This window comes from Mauremys reevesii, linkage group 1, assembly GCF_016161935.1.
Source record: "Mauremys reevesii isolate NIE-2019 linkage group 1, ASM1616193v1, whole genome shotgun sequence".
In the NCBI taxonomy this organism is placed as follows: Eukaryota; Metazoa; Chordata; order Testudines; family Geoemydidae; genus Mauremys; species Mauremys reevesii.
In genome coordinates this window covers 190,876,768-190,897,798 of record NC_052623.1, presented here as the reverse complement: position 1 = coordinate 190,897,798, position 21,031 = coordinate 190,876,768, and the positions used below count along the sequence as shown (strand labels likewise).

Genomic DNA, 21,031 nt, shown 5'->3' with positions numbered 1-21,031 from the left:
CGCTGGGGTCTAGAGCCGGCCCTGATATTCACTTAATATCAGATATGCTGTCTAGTGGGAAAGCTGGCTCTTATACAGCACTGTCTGTGCTCACAGCACTACTGCAATCTTCATCAAATACTCAACAGAACACCCGATAGGGATAAAAAAAATTATGGGAGGGGAACTTAAGGAAGAGGCTAAGTTCTTGGCCCAAGGTCACAAAAGACGTCCATATCAGAGATGGGATTAGAATTTGGGAGACTCTTGTGTTCAAAGCAGCAGATCACACCATATGCTGTCCTTGCTGAGGAAATTGACTTAGGATCTTTGTCTCTAACTACTAAGATTCTAATGCTACACATAATACTCCACTGAGTGAGGGAGTGGTCCTGTGGAAAAATAGTGTGTAGTCATGTAACTAAAGACTGTAACAATGTATACACATAAGGTGGTTGAATTAAAGTTGCACAGGCAACCTTAAACCTGCCATTTCCTAACTTTTCAATGTAAACGTTCTTTTAACAGTTTGTGTAATTTTCTAGTTTTTTTTTTTAAAGGAACTGAAATAATAGTTATTCCATCATGTGGCATCATATTGACACCCACATAGGTCATCAGCAGGGTGGAAACCTTTATGTCCATCACAATGGCAGAGGTTTGTTCAACTGATAGCCGTAGTAGGTTGTCATCCTCTATGTGAACCAGCAGAGGAATGGTGAGACTCAGGAATTTTGGGTTCCACTCCAGGCTCAGGAGGGAAGTGTGCTGTAGCGGATACAGACTCTTCTACACATTCCTACCCAGCTTGACCCCTTCTGCCTCCTCCTACCCAACATGTCCTAGGTACCAAGTTATCTCTCTTCCCCACCCTGGATCCTCATCCCAGTCCCATTCTCCTCACCTAGCCAGTCTCAGTCTCCATTCCTCAGGCTTCTCATCCCAGTCTCTTTGTTCAATCATTCCCAGTCCTATCCCCCTAACCCCTAAGCTCCTTCTCGCCACTCTCCTTGCTCTACTAGTCCCAGTTCCTTCCTCCTGGCTTCTCATCCAGTCTGTTTCACCACCACCACTGTGGTCTCCAGTTGCCCCCACATACCCAGTCCCAGTCTCCATCCCTGGGCTCCTTGTCAAATCTCAGTGTCTCCCCATCTCAGCATCTTGTCACAGTCTTTGTCCAGTCAGTCCAAACTGATCCCCTGTGCCTAGTTAGATCTGTCTCCCTTCCCCCTTCATTTCCTGTCCCCCACTCCATTGGTTCTCAATCCCAGTCTTCCTCTCCACTCACTTCAGTCTCCAGTCCCAGTATCATCCTACAGGGTCTTTGTCTCAGCTTACTCCTCCCTTAAGACTCCACAGGTCTAGCTTTTTTTCCTTCTGTATTTGAATCAGGCTGGTTTGTCCTCCACTTCGTCTGGGCCCAGCAGAGGGAGTCACGGAGCACAGGACAGACAGGCTTCCTGCTCTCAGTTCAGGTGCCCGGACGCAGCACAGCTTATAGCAGCCCAGAGCTGTAATTTCAGGCAAAGTCCTGCTCAGCCCCAAGCTGGTATATACCCAGTGCGTATGGAATCTCTGGGGTATTTAGCTGCTAAAATCTAAGAAGTCTCATCTGAGCATGTGAGAACTATGATTTTTCAAAGGCTTATAACTTGACCAAATTTGGGAAGATTTTCGTGGGTACAGCAAAATGCACAACCCTGACATAGAGGCCACCACCTGCCAAATTTCAAGTCCCTGATCCAAACTTTTCAAACAAAATGCCAGATTGTTTTCTTTTTTAAAATGGGCAAAATGTATTTTTCCCTGGCTTCATTCTCAAATGAATGAACCATTTTGGCAGAAATTAAAACAAACAAACAAAAAAACCTGAAACAGATACAGCACAGAAAATTTCAGCTCAAATTGCTAAAGCTTGACAAAGTTATAAGCAATTAAAAAAAGTGCTGATACCAGTTATGTCTGTAATATCAAAATTGTGGCATGAGACAAGAACTTGGCTGGAGTTATATCCTGCTAAAAACTGAAGTTTAAGCATACGCTCAAGTTTCATTGGGGAAACTTAATGCTTTGCTGAATTAAAGCTTAAGAATCCTAACTGGGGATGCACATTGGCTAAGATACTTGGAATTGCTGAAAAAATAATGAAGATTGCTGGAAACTGGCTATACTGGTGGTACATGATAGAGCACCATCCTTGATTATTTATATTTAACCTGTTATAAGACTTTTAGCTTTCCTCATTAGATGGCTGCAAAGCCAAAAAAACCACACAAAAACACTGACAAATCCTGCTGAGATTTTCATAGAATGTCTACAGTTTTGGGGGCATTACATAGGTATCTAGTGAGCCTACCAAGGAATAGTGCAGACTCCACAACATCCTCTGGAGGAAAAGCAGCATTTAATGAAGTTATTGCTCACCCATCATTCTGACCTGGAGGTAAGACAATACACTGCAACTGCTACAGTAAAAGAGGAGATGAGGGAAAGATTAAAAAAGAGTAATGTACCAGATAGAAAGATAAAGGAGCAAGAAAACTCCCAGGGCCTTTTTCCAGCCTCAGAAACGTGACTTGCTTTGTTGTCTAAAGCTTTACAAATGTTAAGAGAATTTGTTCCTGGTGAAAGGTGCCCAACTTACAACCCTGGAGGATGAAGTCACACAGATTTATGTATCTATGATATTTACATAACATTAGTCACCTGGGACTGCATGAACACCTGGGTTTTGAAAGAAGCAGCAAGTTTTAGGGTTTTTTTATTCTATTTTTTAAAACCATGTGTTAATCAACTGTGGTAAAACAACAGGGTGGGCAGGGCAGTTGTAGTTCTCATACGTGTTAATGGGTCAAGGTAAAAATCGAGTAATGTGGTGAAATCACATTTTTTCCCTAGTGTGGACATACCCCAAGAGGGAAAAACTTTTCCACAATGCCTCATCAATGTATCTCAACCCAAACCCTGAGGGGCAAAAGAGTAGTTCAGGCTCCAAGGTCCATTCAATCTAACATTTCAATAAGAGTGCCAAACAATGTCAATTACAGTGGTGGGCTTTGATACACTGCTCAGTGTTCTGGGCTATGATGTCATCTAGGGACATAGCCATCCAGCCCCTTGGAAAATTCCTACTTTGCAGAACCTATGAATCCCAGGGAAAACAGGATGAGTCATTCACTGCTTCCCACCCTCCAAGACCTAAATATATATCAAAGAGCCAATATGAAACAGAAAACAATTAAGGAGGACATTAAAGTTGATACCAAGTTAATTTCTTTAGCAAGCTGTACAACTAAGTTTCAATGATTTGCATTTCCAGTGTACATAATTAACAGAAACATAACCTCTATACCATACAAATACAGTGTTAAGTATGTCTCAAATGAGAGATGTACCATATCTAAGGTGCAACTGAAAGTGACAATAAAAATTTGAAAAATATATTGCCTTGAGTCCAATAGCTGAAAGTTTGCTTAATAAATTATGATAGTATTTGAACAGTCCAGGCATTGATGTTAATAGCATATTTTGGTGAATGGGAGGGTTATTATGCCAGTTATGGATTAAGATGTCAAGTATATGATATATAGGAAACTCTCTTAGTAACAATGGTCAAAAAAGGTTGTTTTTTTTAAAATAAGTAATTAGATTCTACAGGAAAAAATTGTACAGAACCCATCAAAACCCTTTTTTTTTGCAACCACAATTTTCTAGTAACTCTCATAATCATTAGTAGTCCTGTCCATACTGGTATTCAGAAGTTAACAAGAGAAAAAGGGTACTAAAGTTCTCTTCTCATGAGAGAGAAAGGAAAATTCAAAATTATTTGATCAATCACCAATGGAGAAAAGGCACCGTGTATCAAACATATGCTACAGCAAAATGCAGCACTGCCTACCAATAGTGAGTTCTTTTGCAAACCAAGGATGCCTACAGTGTAGATAGAAGACAAACTGTAGACCATTGTATCTGTGACAGATGGGCAATTTCCTGCAATAACCTTGAAAGACCTTACTGTATTAAGTTTATGTATCATTGTGATCCAGGATTGTAAGTAGCCTTTCTAGGGTTGAGATATGACTTATACAAGACCTGGGAGCTCAAAATACTGTACTGAAAATGTGCCAAACAATTATGGAGTTTTAGGACAAAAAGTGGTAAGTGGATTTCTTGGAGAATCCCTAGGGAGAAGTTAATGCAAACTCCCCACCTCCAGTTATGCAAAATCCCAGGCTTTTGAAGCTATGCCCTGAGACCAGGGTCGCTGTCTGCAGATTTCTATGTTTCTATGACTACCTGCTACAGAAGGCCAACATCAAAGGCCAAGGCAATATAAAGAAAAGGCTAATCTGCCCCACCTTCATTCTGGTTTGGGACTTAACGTGGATGAACTTGTAACCATGAGGAAGACCCAGCTTGGGTTCTGAAGAACTAAAACCTACCAGAGCCGTAGGCTGGAGTTGGGGGTGACCTCCGGTAACTTTTTTAGTATGTGTGTATGTTTTTATTGTTTTAAGTTAAAGCATTACAGAGAAAACATACTAAGAATAAATGCGTTTGCTTAGAAGCAGCTATGTGGTAATTATAACTTGGGGCAATACACTGGTCATAACCCTTGGAGAGAAGGCACAACACAAGCACTGGCCTTTTAAGAAGTCTCGCTGGCTGGGAGATCGGTGTAAATCAGGAAGCTGCAGAACCTTAAAAACTCCCAGTCAGAAGGAAGTGAGATGTGGGTCTCTGGCCAGGAGAAGTGATATCTGGGAGCCACAAGCCCAAAGTGGTTGCTGTTTGTGGACCATGGAAGGGGAATATGGGTGTTGTTGCCCTGAAATTGTGACAGTATCCTAAAATGTGTTGAGAACAACACTGACTAACTGCAAACATTTATCACTGGGGAACTCAGATAAAAAGCTGTTATTAGTCCTTTAGCAAGAAATATACAAACATAACAAGTATGAGGTTTGTATGAGTTTCTTTTAAATATATATATATGCTAACTAGATGCAGCCTTCAAGGTTCCTGGTAAGTTGTTTATGAGGCGCTCTGGGCCACAAGCTTTGAGATCCTTCTGTAAGGGGCTGGAGCATCAGTTCCTAGTTTTCTCTCAGAAAATACTGATGCCAAATAATAGAAAAGGAAAGAATTCTACTAACCTATGTCCTGGTCCTCCTCGATACCTTGCACCAGGTATCAGGACAGGGTCATCATCACTATCATCAGTTTCTTGGAAAGCAGTGCTTCTGGTGGATGATTCTTCATGACTTGCAAGCCCTGAAGAGTCTGGCTGCGGTTGAAGTTCATGGTTTGTATTAACTGGGTTGGCAGTAGACTCTGTACTTCGACTTGAACTCTCTTGTTCTTTGCTCTTTTCACTTGAAGGTCCTTCCTCTGGGTTCCTACAGATGCTGTCAAGATTGGGATCACTTTCTCCTTCTGTGCTGGTTCCAGGATGCTCAGAAATATTCGCTAAAAGAAAAAGGCAGTCAATATTAGCCACTGATAGTTAGAGTCTACTCAGGAAGACGTTGTTATAAATGTTATAAATAAATTTTGTGTTTGGCTTGGCTCTACCCTTTTTCAGCCAGACAATCATATGAAGACACAGCAGACAAACCTGTTTCTGTTCTCTCTACAGCTTCATCTATAGTTTTCAACTCTTCAGCACTTGTAACTTCCTCGTGCAATTCTTTACGGACTCCTGGAATTAAACACCAGATCATATAATCATTTCAGTAACATGAGTATACACCATAAGTCCTGAAGAACATTGAAACTGCTTCACTGTATCAAGCCATTGGTTCATGTAGTCTGGTATGCTACTTCAGGTGCCCGTTTCTAATGCTTCAGAGGAAGACAAAAAGACCCCATAAATCCACTTACCAATTGTTCAGTTTGGTATATCAGAGAATAAAAGTGAGGTGGGAGATTTTTTCTTGGTCCATGCTACAATACTTGATCATACAAGTATTTTAGTAGCTAATTTACTTTTAATGTTGTGAAACAGAAGATGTGATAACTCAGTTGTGATTACCTAGAGTTACAATGGTTAATTAACTTATTAAAAGTTATCTCTAGGCATTTCTTTGGAAATCCTCACTATATAGTCACTGAAACAGACATTTGCTCCAATTATCTCCTGCAGCAATAAACAGGTTGACTGAATTCAGCACAATACATTTTTCTCCAATTTGAACCTTAACATTGTATGCCCCCTTTATAAGCTGCCAACTTCAACTGTCCATTTACTAAATGGATTAACATCAGTGAAAATGTGGGTTTTTTTATAAATATAAATTTTAATGTTGTTTAAAAGGTAACAGCCCTGAATACCAAAGTCCCCTAATTATCTAGAGTACAAATACAGAATAGACACGGCGGTACAAGCCTTTTCTACCCCACCAATGTTCTTTAATTCTGGCCTGCAAGAAACTCCTCCTCAAGGTGACAGTAGAAACTATTCACTGTTCTCCCATAACACAAAGAAATAAAGGACCAGAAGTTCAGAATTAAGGAATATACATAGCTACATGCCTCTTCAGTTGACAACTGGAATTAGTTTTGTAAAGTAAATAATTTGTTGCTTTCCTGAGCTGTTATCCATTTTGCCTTCTTGGAAATAAATGACAAAAATAATGTTCTATTAGGGTTACATTCTGCCCTCATTTCTGTATGTGTGCGACTCCCACTGAGTTCAATCGTAGCCATGAGTAGAACTGGGACCTTATCATTACAGGAATAACTACGTATCTTACTTGTTTCTTCATTTTCTGGTGTTGTCTGTTCTAAGCTGTGTGTTCTTAGAGCTTCTTCCTGGCCTTCAGGTTTACAGAGACTTCCACTCCCTCTAGAGCTTGAAGTTGTGCTGCTCCTAACAACAAAGCACATGTAAAATGGTTCAGTAATAAGGCAAAGACACAAGAAGATTCCATTTTAAATCAAAGGGACAACCACAAAGTACAACATCCCTACAACATATTACTGTAAGTAATTACAAAACAAATAATACAGGTAAAGTAGCTTCTAAAGTGTGGCCCTCATTTTATAAAGGTGGAATTCTTAAGGGCTTGATTAAGCAAAATATATGACTACATCTAATCTTATTTTTTGGTTGTTGTGTCCATTGCCTTGAATTACCTTTTACAAATCTTTTTCATCACTAGAACATCATGTAATAAACTACAACAAAGTTATTAAAGTAGTAACACACCAAATCTGTACTAAATGAGATTTTGAGAAATTCCATGCAGATGTGTATCATAACTTCACAAGAATTTATTTGGTCCATGGATTTGCACCATGGATTTGATGAATTAAGCATATAGCATATCGAGACAGGAACTGAAGCCTTGACATGCAGCTGTAGTAAGAAAAGGAAGAGACATGAACTAAGGTGTGTACATGAATAATTATCACACATTGTCTATGTTACCTTAAACCTCTCTTTTTATGTTGTAATAACCCATACATGTTTTAACCTAGACAGTAAACTTTACAGAGCAAGGACCAGGCTTCTGCTGTGTTCTGTAAAATGCATATATAACTTCTGGTCATGCCACAAATAATAAACTATTACAGGGACTAAAGTGGTCACCTTTAAAATATCAGAATTTAATGTAAGTTACTATTAAGTGGTATTTGAGGTCTGTTGGCAAATGTTTTTTCTTTTTAAATGGGGAAAATGGCTCCTTCTCAATTAACATACAGAACTTCCTCCATGTCTTGAAAAACCTTTAGAATCGTTTTACAGACGCGTCCTGACTTACGCAATCGTTCCGTTCCAGAAAGCTGTGCGTAACTTGAATTTTGCGTAAGTCAGAAATGTATACCTGTACGTTACGCAAAAATTTCCACAACTCAAAAATCCTATTTCTGGCTTATGGAACTTTTTCCGTATGAATTGGCGTAAGTCGGGTCTTGGGTAACTCAAGGAGTGTCTGTACCCTTATGAAACAAAGTTCTTTTCCTGCTGGGGTCTCATGTTTTAACTCACTCTGCTCCTCTTCTTGCTCTCAACTTACAACAACCACAACCATAAAGCAATGAAAAACTTTCTGAGCACCAACTCAATGAAAGTGGAGGAGAATATTCAATCTTGCACCTTTTCTTTGTTGCTGGATTGAGAAAACTCACTCTTGTGGATAAGGAAGGAAACGGAGATGGGCAGAATGATTATAAGTGGGGCTTTCAGGTTTATGAGGTGGGGTAGCTAGTATCTTACACCATTTGTTGTGCTTTCAACCATTTCTGGGCACAGGCAAATCCTTGCTAGCCCTGAGAACATTCTCCTGCCTTGGGAATTTTTGGGGTCAGTTCAAATTGCATTAGGAATGAGCCATAGCTACCATGGAGGTGCTTGAATTCTGCTCATCTTATCTGGATGGTAATTGTGGAACTTCTGTTGCTTTGCCCATTGCCTTAAGATCCTAATATACAACCTCTGGAACATGAATTACTTGTCCCAAGAAAGGACTAGAGATGCAAGGACTTTAACACTTACCACCCTGGACAATTTACACATGGTTGAGTGAGTTTGAGGTAAAGACTAGCTTTAGCGAACACCCTCGAACTACTGCAGCTTCTTTTCTGCTGGTCTCCTGTTGAGTTGATCTGAGGTGATTGGGAAATAATGTGGAGTCGCAAATAATCCTGGTTTTCTTGGTACCTCCATTTTTTGTTCTTTGTTGTCCTCCATAGTACGTATTGGCAGAGTAAGGCACAACTATGCAGTAAATTAGATTGTGGAGAGACCTCACACACTGAAAGCAGCATCTAGCACACAACCATGGCTAAACTAAAGAGCCACTTATATATATATATATATATATATAAAATATATAATTGGAGATATACCAATCTCCTAGAACTGGAAGGGACCTTGAAAGGTCATTGAGTCCAGCCCCCTACCTTCACTAGCAGGACCAATTTTTGCCCCAGATTCCTAAGTGGCCCCCTCAAGGATTGAACTCACAACCCTGGGTTTAGCAGGCCAATGCTCAAACCACTAAGCTATCCCTCCCCCACAACTTATGTAACCTGGTGGTGGGAACGGCAGCCAGACAATAAAGGAAGCAAGACCGAACAGGTGAATCTCTTGTCAGAAACATGATAAAGTTCAGGCTCATCGCTAGAAAAGAGTTAAGACAACAAATAAGAAAAAGAGGATAGAAAATAAGGAAAAATGTTCCATCGGAGACCAGGAGATTTCTGCTACTTCTTCCAGCAACCTCTCAGAGACATAAACTTTCTCTGAACTTCTCCCTATTGGCATGTCTCAGACAGACATTCCCTGACTGGCAGCTCTAATTCTGGGGCCACATGTGGTAGGAAAACCCTAGTAAAGGAGGGGTGAGTAGGCTTTTTCCCTAACAAACCAAGAGTTTTACTCCTGTACAACCAAAACAGCTACATGAACGCAAGATTGAGTCCACTCTGCCTCATCCATCAATAAGTGTCAGCTAAATCAAACCACTACAGGTGATTATGTAAGAGAAAAAAAGAACATGTGGATTTGCAGATGTCAAATGGAGTTTGTGATGCTGATTGCAAAAAAAAAAAATGTAACCTGTAAACTGAACGAAACTGATGTGAAACCACTGAGGAAAAAACAAATACAAATTCTTTTCTGTAATTTTCAGAATCACTTTTCTGCCTAATTGAAGTTTGAAGCTGATTTTTGTGCTTTTGCCAGTTTAAAATCAGACTTTTAATGTTATTGACTGATATAGCACCCAAAACTATGGGTAAATTAGTAATGTAATTTTAGCACATTCAATACTACCAGTCAATAAAAGTAACAAAAAAAATTATTAAGAAACCCCCCACAACAACGAGGAGTCCGGTGGCACCTTAAAGACTAACAGATTTATTTGGGCATTCGTCTTTAAGGTGCCACTGGACTCCTCGTTGTTGTTTTTTTGTGGATACAGACTAACATGGCTACCCGTCTGATACATTAAAAATGTATTAATGTTCTGCACCTCTCACCGAACATGCCTGTCCTAAAACATTCAACAATAACCACTGCAAAAACTGTAAGTATCTGGTTAGTTAAAGCTACCAGAAGATAGTCAGTCTTGCAACAATCTGAAGTGTGCGAGATTTGGATTCTGACATTCTATTTACGATCTTCTAACATACTCATCATAAGAGTGTCTAAGGTCCAGATCTATGTGGGTAGATTCAGAGAAGTCAATGGGACTCCATGCAAATATAAGGATCAGGGCTTAAGGCCTGGATTTTTAAAGGTTATTTAGGCATTGCTGCACTCAGTACTGTAACACCTAACTAATTTAGCAGCCTAAATCTCATTTTCAAATGGGATTTAGGCACTTAGGAGTCAAAATCCCATTGAAAGTGCTTAAGGAAACAAGTTTCAAACTGTTACGGGTACAATGTGTTTTATTTTTAGAACTGTAGTGTTTATTAAAAGTTAAAAATATTTTTCTCATTTTAAGTGTATGAGAGCAGAGAGCCATTGTTTTTGGTATTATTACTCTACATATGAAACAATTTTAGAAAATTAAACCTGCCTCTAGGTAGCAGGGACAGAATAGAATGAGCTATCACTGTTGTTCTTACTCTTGGGAGACATTCAGCTACTACAGTGATGGATATCAGTATAAAACAGGGCAGACCCAGGCTATTTAGATAGATTATCCAGTAGGATCAGTTTTCATTTTAAATGAATACACATAAAAATTACATTAGTTTTCAAACATTAGCATCTTAACTATTTCAAAAAGCATTAAGAACTAATACACGTAGGACATTTAATAGAATAATTGCCTTATACATTTCACCTAAAAATATGAAGGCTTTTTTAAGTTTTAGGAGCACAGAATCCAGTCATTTAATATTACACATGTTTAGTAGATTTAAAAAAATACAGTGGAAGAGTATCAGAGGGGTAGCCGTGTTAGTCTGGATCTGTAAAAGCAGCAAAGAGTCCAGTGGCACCTTATAGACTAACAGACGTATTGGAGCATGAGCTTTCGTGGGTGAATACCCACTTTGTCGGATGCATCCGACATAGTGGAAGAGAATTTGTCTGCATCCAGAATTAATTCTGGATTGCAACATGGCCATCTACATAGTAGTGAAATATAGTATTCAGTTTGTGAAACCATTCATGCGGTTTCATCTCTGAAAAAGGAAAGTTTTATGACAGATTTCAACCAAGAAACAGGAGACATACTAGCTGTGGGTTTATTTATTTGTTTTGGTGAGAAGGGGTGGCTAATGTGGGGTTTTCAGTTTAAGGAAACTTCCATCAAGATACTTTATGTTGCAGATTTAAAAAAAAGACGACAAACAAAAACTACTCTTGGGTTACATACTAGTAACCAGAAGTCTCCTATTGTGTAATCTCCTCCATTATCATCATTTGTATTGTGGAGGCCCTGACCTATGGTCCCCTGTCACAGACCAGGGCCCTCCTGTGGCAGTCACTGTATAAACACAGACAGCCCCTGTCCAAGAGAGTTCACTACCATAAGTGTAATTTTAAAGAGCTAAACTCTATGAATTTTCCATAAGAACCACCTTGCTAGACTTCAGCACTGTAAGGGTATGTCTACACCACGAAATTAGGTCGATTTTATAGAAGTCAATTTTTAGAAATCGCTTTTATACCGTCGATTGCATATGTCCACACTAAATGCATTAAGTCGGCGGAGTGCGTCCTCACTACCGTGGCTAGCATTGACTTACGGAGCAGTGCACTGTGGGTAGCTATCCCACAGTTCCCGTAGTCTCCACTGGCTAAATAGGAAATGAAATTCAAAAGTTCCCGGGGCTTTTCCTGTGTACCTGGCTAGTGCATCGGAGTACAAAGTGCTGTCCAGAGCGGTCACAATGGAGCACTCTGGGATAGCTCCTGGAGACCAATACCATCAATTTGCGTCTGCACTACCCCAAATTCGACCCAGCAAGGTCGATTTTAGCACTACTCCCCTTGCTGGGGAGGAGTACAGAGGTTGATTTTAAGAGTCCTTTAGGTCAACAGAACGGGGTTGGTTGTGTGGACAGAGTCATTTTTAAATCAACCTAATGCGGCTAAATTTGACCTAACCCCGTAGTGTAGACCAGGCCTTAGTTTCACATTTGGTTTGACTCTGAACATGCACCATCAAATTGCCAGTCATCAACTAGCACTTCACCTCACCATATAAGCCCTCTGTCCTTCCTGTACAATATAATACGTAAGTGGAAGTGAATCCATGGAAAATAGTGATTGAAACTGTGCGCCAACCAATCAAGTTTTCTTCAACTTATCACCGTTTCCCACTCTTACCAGACTGGCCACGTCTACACTACAAACTTTGGTCAATACAAATTACATCGACATAAAGCTGTCACAGTTATGGTATCACCTGTGTGCATGTATACTTGGCTCCTTGTGTTGGTGCTATACATGCTCACCAGGGGTGCTTGTGTCGGTGCACAGTGCAGTGCACCATCGGTAGGTATCCCAGTGCGCAACCTGCCATTGTCCACCACTCTGTTTTTTGGGAAGTTTTCACAATGCACGGTGGGGCAGAACTGAGTCGCACAGGGGTGCCTGTGAACAAGGGGTCAGTTTCCCACCGTGCATCTGCCTTCATCCCATAATGTCATCTATATCACATAATTTTCATGCCTTTTTAAGAATCCCGCGAACTTGCATGACCCTCCTCGCTGTCCGCCATCTCTGACAGAAGCATGGAGCCGTCACAGCTCTGCACCACCGTCATAAGCACTGCAAGCACAGGAAGCACTATCCTCTGTTATTTGCAGAGCCATAAGAATAACTGAATGAGCAGGGAACATGACTATTTCGTGGAGAACAGATTTTGTGAGACATAGTGAGAACCAATTCCAGGCTGTTGATGGCATTCATGGTGGTGGAATGCTGCTCCTGGGCCTAAGAAACAAGCACTGACTGGTGGGATCACATCATAAAGCAGGCTTAGGATGATTAACAGCGGTTGCAGAACTTTCCAGTGCACAAGTCTACATTCCTGGATCTCTGTGCCAAGCTTGCCCCAGCCCTCCAGCACAGGGACACCAAAATGAGAGCTGCACTGACCACGGAGAGGCAAGTGGCAATAGCACTGTGGAAACTTGCAGTGCCAAATTGCTACCAGTCAGTGGGAAATAATTTTGGAGTTGGAAAATCCATTCTGAGGGCCATTGTCATGCAAGTGTGCAGGGCTATTAATCATCTCCTGCTACACAGTACTATGATTCTCAGCAATGTGCAGGACATAGTGTATGTATTTTCAGCAAAAGGGTTTCCAAACTGCAGTGGAGCAACAGACAGCATACATATTCCTATTTTGGCACCAGACCACATAGCCACAGAGAACATCAACAGAAATGGCTACTTTTCTATGGTGATGCAAGTATTGGTGGATCAGTAGAGACACTTCACTGACATAAATGGTAGCTAGTCAGGGATGATGTGGGGTGCTCACATCTTTAAGAACACAGGACTGTTCAGAAAGCTACAAGTAGGGACAGTTAGTCTTTCCTGACTAACGGATTACTACTGATGATGTTGAAATGCCAATAGTGATCCTGGGGGACTCAGCCTACCCCTTTGCTCTCCTGGCACATTAATCCATACCCCAGCCATCTCAACAGCACCAAGGCAAGATTCAACTACTGGCTCAGCAGATACAGAATGACAGTTAAATGAGCTTTTGGTAGGGACATTGGCGTTGTTTACTCACAAGACTGGATCAGATTGAAAAAAGCACCCCAATGATTATATCTGCCTCGTGTATCCTGCATAGTATCTGTGAAGCAAAGATGGAAAAGTTGCCCCCAGACTAGAAATGGAGGTGGAGAGGCTGTCTGCTGAGTTTGAACCACCAGACACAAAAGAGCTCAACACGTAGCTATACGGCTCAGGGAGGCTTTGAAAGAGCACTTTAACAGTAAGCCCTTGTAATGTCTTGTGACATACCGTACTCTACCTGTCTATGCTGAATTGGGGCTTGTTAGGAATTGTGTGTTGCTTAGTGTATGTCTATGAATATAGCTCTTTCAATGCAACTATTAAATTTTGCAGTGCTTGCTGCACATCTATGATTATTACACCATGTTTGTCACTGATCCTATGAGTTGTGTCACACTGTACAGTAGCTAGTAGGTGGGTGCTATCAGAACTACTAGGCACTCTGCAACATATGTTGTGAACGAGTAAACAGGAATGATTTTCCAAAATATGCAATTTTATTCAGTATCAAAATCAGTGGGGGGAGGGGGAAGGAGTCTGCAATTTAAAAGCAAATACATAAAAAACTTAATATATTAATGAAACAGAACTTAACAAGGGGAAAAAACATTCATGTCCATTTTGCCTGTACATACAGCAACAGTGGCTTTCACAAGTCAGCATATGCGAAGCTTGCTGTGCCCTTAATGTCACCTAGCATGAAGTGGTAGGGGTAGAAATGCAGGTCCTGATGCCATGTGGCAGGAGGTGTAAGGAGCTGCTGAAATGGAGTTCTCCATGGACTGCAAAGGGAGGCGAACCCATGATTGTTGAATGTGCAGACTGTGGTGCTGGGACAATTTTTATAGTGGGGGTGCTGGAAACCACTTCAAGTCAGGGGGTGCTGCTGCACCCTCAGCACCACTAGTTCCAGCACCCCTGCCTGCAGGTCCACAAGAGTCTGCAACATCTGTGTTTGCCAACGGAGAAGCTCCATTATGTCCCAATGCGTCTCCCTCTCTTTTTACCCTGCTGGGATTCTCGCCTCTCTACTCTTCCCATCTCCAAGCTGCCAGCTGTATTCACCTTCAAGGCCCTTTGCTCACGGTCTGATCAGCACTGGTTACAGGATCTCATTGAACATGGAATTCCAAGTTCTCTTCTTTCACCTTATCTGGCTCAGGCATTCCACGGATCTGCAGGGGGAACCCCTATTTGCCGCAACAGCAGTAGATGCAGATAAAACACACAGTGGTACCATTATCAATACAATCACAAGAGAAAGCGAAAGTTAAGATTCAAAACGCCCTTACCTCTAAAGTTTTACACAAGACGTGCTTAATGACACTTCAATAAGGGGTGGTTATTTTATCAGATATCTTATTTCTGAAGGTAACAAAGGCAGAGAAAGCACAGCTGCTGCTGGGGGCCCATATATTGTTAGCCTATGTACTGCAGTGGTGCCTGTCAAAGGTATTGCTGACTGGTGTGGGGGAAAGCAGGGCCGGCTTTAAACAAGTGCGGGGCCCAATTCGTACTCACCTGGCGGCGCTCTGGGTCTTCAGCGGCACTTCGGCAGCAGGTCCTTCACTCGCTCCATATCTTCCGTGGCACTCAAGGCCCTGCTGCCGAAATGCTGCTGAAGACCTGGAGCGCTGCTGGGTGAGTAAAAATTAAGAAGGTGCTGGCACGGGGCCCTCTTAGGCGCGGGGCCTGATTCGGGAGAATCGGGCGAATCAGCCTAAAGCCGGCCCTGTGGGAAAGATCCTACCATCGAAGAAGAAATAAGTCAGCCATCCCTAGAAACCTTCAGGAGAGGATTGCAGAGTACCCCCATGGAAGTGTCATCGAGATCTCTCAGGATTAAAGGGACATTCCTATGTACATAAATAAACTGCTCCGCATGGGCCCCCTTGCCTAACTCTATAGGGGAATTAAAAGCAGATAACAACACTACCTATCTTCGTAGTACCACTACCTATTCTAGTACTAGTAAATTAATGAAAAGTTGAAAGCTGTGTTCTGTTAAGTTGGGGGCGCCATCACTGTGATGGGAAATAAATTTACACGCTTACCCAAAGATCCTTCCCCTGCATCAGGCTCTCCCATGCTTGACTGCCAGGACTGACTGGATTGCAGTAGAGTATCAAACCGGTACTGGCTCACGGCATAGCTAGACCTCCCAGTTACGCATCCCCCATCCTCCTCTTCCTTCTTCTCCTCCTCACTGGTCACACTAGGGGCCTGTGACTTGGCTCTTCAGAGGTATCCACAGTGGTATCCAGGGTGGATAAGGGGGTCTCCGCCAAGTATGACATGCAGCTCTTTGTAAAAGCAGTAGGTTTGCGGCTCAGCATCAGATTGACTGTTGGCCTCTTTGGCTTTCTGATATGCCATCTGCAGTCCCTTTGCTTTCACGCAACACTGCTGTTGATCCCTGCATCCTCCATGCAATCTACTCAGATGTCAACATTTCTACAGCTGGCCCATAGCTGTGCTTGTACAGTCTCTTCTCCCCACAGGCCAAGAAGATTCAATATTTCCTGCCTACTCCAGGCGGGAGCACTTCTGGACTGCATAGCCAGCATGGCCCACGGCACACAACAACAGAGAGCTGGAAAAGGCATTTCAAAAATATGCAGGGTTTTAAAGGAGTGTGGGGCCTTCCAGTCTTCTGTAACCCTGAGCAGTGGAGTTCACAACTGTGACCAGAACACTCAGTGTTGGGCATTGTGGGACAGCTGCTGGAGGACTGTTAGGGTCAACATAAGTAACAAAGTGTCTACACCTGCGCTGCATTGACCTCAGTACATCGAACATGGCTCAACACCACTGAAGGAGGTGGTGTTACCGTGTCGCTGTAATGGGGCACTTACATCAGTGGCAGACAAATTTAAGCATAGACACATGCATCACTAGGTCAATGCAAGATGGCTTACATCAACATAACTTTGTAGTGTAGACCAGGCCTGAGAAGCAGTGTCCCCTTCAAGGACAGGACATAAGGAATGAATATCTAAAAAGTATCAACATAAAGAAAACATCTAAACAATTATTGCTTGCCCAAACTGCATGTCCAGACAAACATGCACCTTATAGATGTCTGAGAACTCCAATTTGTAGTTAAGATTTCAAGACTGTAGCTGTGAGCATGATATTTAGATTAAAAGAAAAGTAAACAAAAAGTTTTAAAGACTGTTAAAGAGAAGATGTATTTCTTTTTATACCGTTTTGCAGACCCATGTACAATGGAGATACTTCTTTCTGGGTCCATGGGGGCTAAGAAGTGATCATGTGGAGCCTCTCTCCCATGGTTTCATACTACCCTTCAATTTCCTTCAATTGCCCTTCAATTTAGTTGAGGTTCCAACATTTTCAAGCAACGTTTGGATTTCTCTGTGCCAACAAGGGAACACAGAACCTGGTGCAGTTCTCGCTCCACAAATTTGAAATAGCTCTTTTAAAATCCATGTAGACTCAACGGATGTGTATTTCAAGAGTACTTGTACAATATTTTTTTCTGAATTATTTTAAGATTTGGGTCAAAATTACAGAAGATGATCTATACAGTGAACTATTACTACTTTTCTTTTTTTTTTAATTAAAAAATTCACAACACATTTCTGTAATTGTGCCTGCTCTGAAACCTTCTTTAGCTAGAAGAATTAAAATCCATAGCATTCTAACATGGATGTACTGTTGCAAAGTGAAGTTTGCTGAGCTGTATTTATAAAAAAAAATTCTCAACAACTTAAAAAGTTAATGATGAAAGCCACTTTTTCCTATTCTTTACATACTCTTTGCTATATATTTAAAGACTGAGGTCAGAAAGACGAATTTTGCCCACTTTTAAAATAATTTTGCCTGCGATGACTGGATGCAAATAGGACACAGAAAATAGTTTATTCCTAGTCAGATGATCACTAGCTCTGTAAAATACTATTACAAAACTATGAAACAGCATGAAACAATACATATTAAGTGGTATATATAATTGAAAGAATAAAATCATTTTAGGTAAACAAATGCTAATACAATGGAAAATTGTGCTTATTAACAGCTAAAAAAAAGAACAACTTACCACTCATCCGTGAAGTCCAATTTTATCGTGCTTGTAGTAGTTCCTTCTGTACTGTAGTGCAAACTTAAAACTGGTTCACCTGTTCCTGCTCGTGGACTCTGCTTTTCACTGTCTGTAAACAAGGGTTGATAATATTTGAAGGTGCGTCAGTAACGTATGTAAAACTGTTAACTAATGGAAACACCTTCAGAAATGAATTAAGATAACCAAAAAATTCTCTCTAATACAATCTATTTTAAAGCCAGACACAGACCAAACCAAAAGTTAAATGCTTTGGAGTGATCGCACTGAATTTATACTTTGCAAAGCTTAGGGACTAGCCTAAAGATATAACAATTTGTATTTACAACAATGAAGAGGGCATATGTGGTCCTTATGGCTAAATCTAAGATTCCTTCTGATTTACATGGGAGCCTACACAGAATCATAGAAATATAGGGCTGGACCCTGAGACATCATCAAGTCCAGCCCCCTGTGCTGAGACAGGACATCAAGTAAACCTAGACTATCCCTAACAGATGTTTGTCCAACCTGTTCCTAAAAACTTCCAGTGATGGGGATTCCACAACCTCCCTTGGAGGCCTAATTCAGAGTTCTACTACCCTTATGGTTAGAAAGTTTTCCCTAATATTTAACCTACACCACTCTTGCTGCAAATTAAGCCCATTACTTCTTGTCCTAACCTCAGGGTACATGGAGACCACTTGATCGGCATCTTCATTATAAAAGCCCTTTAACATACTTAAAGACTTATCAGGTAACCCCGCAGTTTTCTTTTCTCAAGACTAAACATGTCCAGTTTTTTTCCTCCACAAACCTAGGTCAGGTTTTCTAAAGATTTTATAATTTTTGTTGCTCTCTTCAGCTCTCTGAGTTTGTCCATGTCTTTCCTAAAGTGTGATACTCAGAATTGGACACAGTACTTCAGCTGAGGCATCACCAGTACTGAGCAGAGTGGTATAATTAGCACCCATGTCTTACATATGACACTCCTGTTAATATACCCAGAATGATATCAGCCTTTTTGGCAACTGCATCACATTGCTGACTCACTCATTCTGTGATCCATTATGACCACCCAGGTCCTTTTCAGCAGTACTATCACCTACCCAGTTACTCCCCATTTTCTAGTTGTGCATTTGATTCTTCCTTCCTAATTGAAGTACTTTGCACTTGGGTTCATTGAATATAATTTTATTGATTTCAGACCAATTCTCCAATCTGTCAAGGTCATTTTGAATTCTAATCCTGTTCTCCAAACTGCTTGCATGTGTTCCATTTTCCAAATCATTAATGAAAATATTGAATAGTACCAGACCCAGGACTGAACCTCCGGCTCCCAAATAGATATGTCCTCCCAGTTTGAGGGTGAAACACTGATAACTCTGAGTACTGTCTTTCAACCAATTGTGCACCCACTGCATAGGAATTCCATCTAGACCAGTGCTTCTCAAAGTTGGGCCGCCGCTTGTTCAGGGAAAGCTCCTGACAGTCTGGGCCGGTTTGTTTACCTGCCGTGTCCACAGGTTCGGCCGATCACGGCTCCCACTGGCCGTGGTTCACCACTCCAGGCCAATGGGGGCTGCGGGAAGTGGCGCGGGCCAAGGCATGTGCTGGCAGCTCTTCTCACAGCCCCCATTGGCCTGGAGGGGCAAACCGTGGCCAGTGGGAGCCGTGATCGGCTGAACCTGCGGATGCGGCAGGTAAACAAACCGGCCCAGACCGCCAGGGGCTTTCCCTGAACAAGCAGTGGACCAGCTTTGAGAAGCACTGATCTAGACCACGTTTCTCTAGTTTGCTCATGAGAATGTCATGTAGGATTGTGTCAAAAGCCTTATTAAAATAAAAACATTACGTTTACTGATTTCCCCCCATTCACTAGATCAGTAACCCTGCATGCTTGCTATTCCTTATAACCCTATCATCCTCTAGGAGTTTACAAAACAATGTAAATAATTTTAATAATTTGTTCCAATATCTTTCCAGGTTTTAAAATTAGGCTGACTGATCAATAATTCCCCAGGTCTTCTTTGTTTCCCTTTTTAAAGATAACTACAAATTTTTGCCCTTCTCCAGTTCTCTGAGACCTCACCCATATCCATGAGTTCCCAAAGATAACTGCTAACAGTTCCAAAATTGCTGCAGCTAGTTCCTTAAACAACCTTGGATGAATTTCATGAGGCTCCGCCGACTTGAACACATCTAACTTATCTAAATATTCTTTAGTCTGTTCTGTCCCCATTTTGGCTTGTGTTCCTTCCCCTGTGATTTGGTCCTTTGTGAGCAAGACTTTGGATAGCTACCATCCAACTATTATACTGAGGTTTGGAGTTTGTCGTATGGGAACGTGGACTATCATTTCATTCAGTGCTACATTTTGAAAGTGCTCCTCTTCCCCACCCCTCCTCATAACCTAAAGTTATCCTAGTGTGAATGTTCTTTATGCTGAAACTCTAAGAACGTGAACTGACAATAACATTTACCTCAGCAGTACCACTGAATACCGGGTGCACAGAGTTAAGAGATCACAGAGAGTCTGTGCAATGGGCTCTATGGTAACAGCACTGCTCTATGGCATCCTTCCCTGAAGGAAGGTTCATAGCCAGTAGGCCCATCTACATCATGGACCTCCTGTCTACAAACACCACTTAAGAGGTGTGCAGTAGCCAATTCCTGCTAATAAAGGTTATGGGCAGTAACATCAAATATACATTTTCTACACAGGTGCTCCTTGTTCTGAACCTAGATTAATGGGAGAATTCTTGACTTCCACACCCCACATGTCACCTATGTGAAGCCCACTTACGCCAGACTCATATGAATTATGAGAATCTCAGTCACCCTTTGCTGTTAATATATTATTAATTTATTAGTTGTTAAACATCAATGTACAGTCTTCCCTTTGCTGTCATTGGGAGTTCCACTCTCCCCCACTCCCCCCCAAAAAACAATTTTCCTCACAAACCAGCTTCTTATACTCGATCCTGCTGTGAAGCCATCACCCTACATCTGTAACACCACGATTTTTTTCCACGATGTCAAATAACCAGCAAATTCTGCCCACTGAAGTCATTGACCTTTCTCTACATAACAACAGGGTCAAATTTTACTCATGCTTTGTCACTACAGGATCAAATAGAACGAAAGTGAGGTTGCTCACCATATGCAGTAAGTCTAGTTCTTTGAGCTGAATGTCCTAATGGGTGCTCCAGTTCAGGTGCACGTGTTCCCCGCGCACCTTTGATTGGAGATTTTCATTAGCAGTGGTA

At 41.4% G+C, this 21,031-nt stretch overlaps 1 protein-coding gene across 6 annotated transcripts in view; it reads right to left on the bottom strand.

Moving 5' to 3' along the window:
- The window catches only part of DCAF6 (DDB1 and CUL4 associated factor 6), a 158,549-nt gene that overhangs the window by 25,931 nt on the left and 111,587 nt on the right, over nt 1-21,031 (bottom strand). For all 6 annotated transcript variants that reach the window (XM_039521495.1, XM_039521505.1, XM_039521510.1 and 3 more), the window contains 4 exons: nt 17,763-17,874; nt 6,735-6,850; nt 5,597-5,680; nt 5,136-5,448 (listed from right to left, as the gene is read on the bottom strand). In XM_039521495.1, the coding sequence (XP_039377429.1) occupies nt 5,136-5,448; nt 5,597-5,680; nt 6,735-6,850; nt 17,763-17,874 (625 nt within the window). The remainder of the gene's footprint in view (nt 1-5,135; nt 5,449-5,596; nt 5,681-6,734; nt 6,851-17,762; nt 17,875-21,031) is intronic.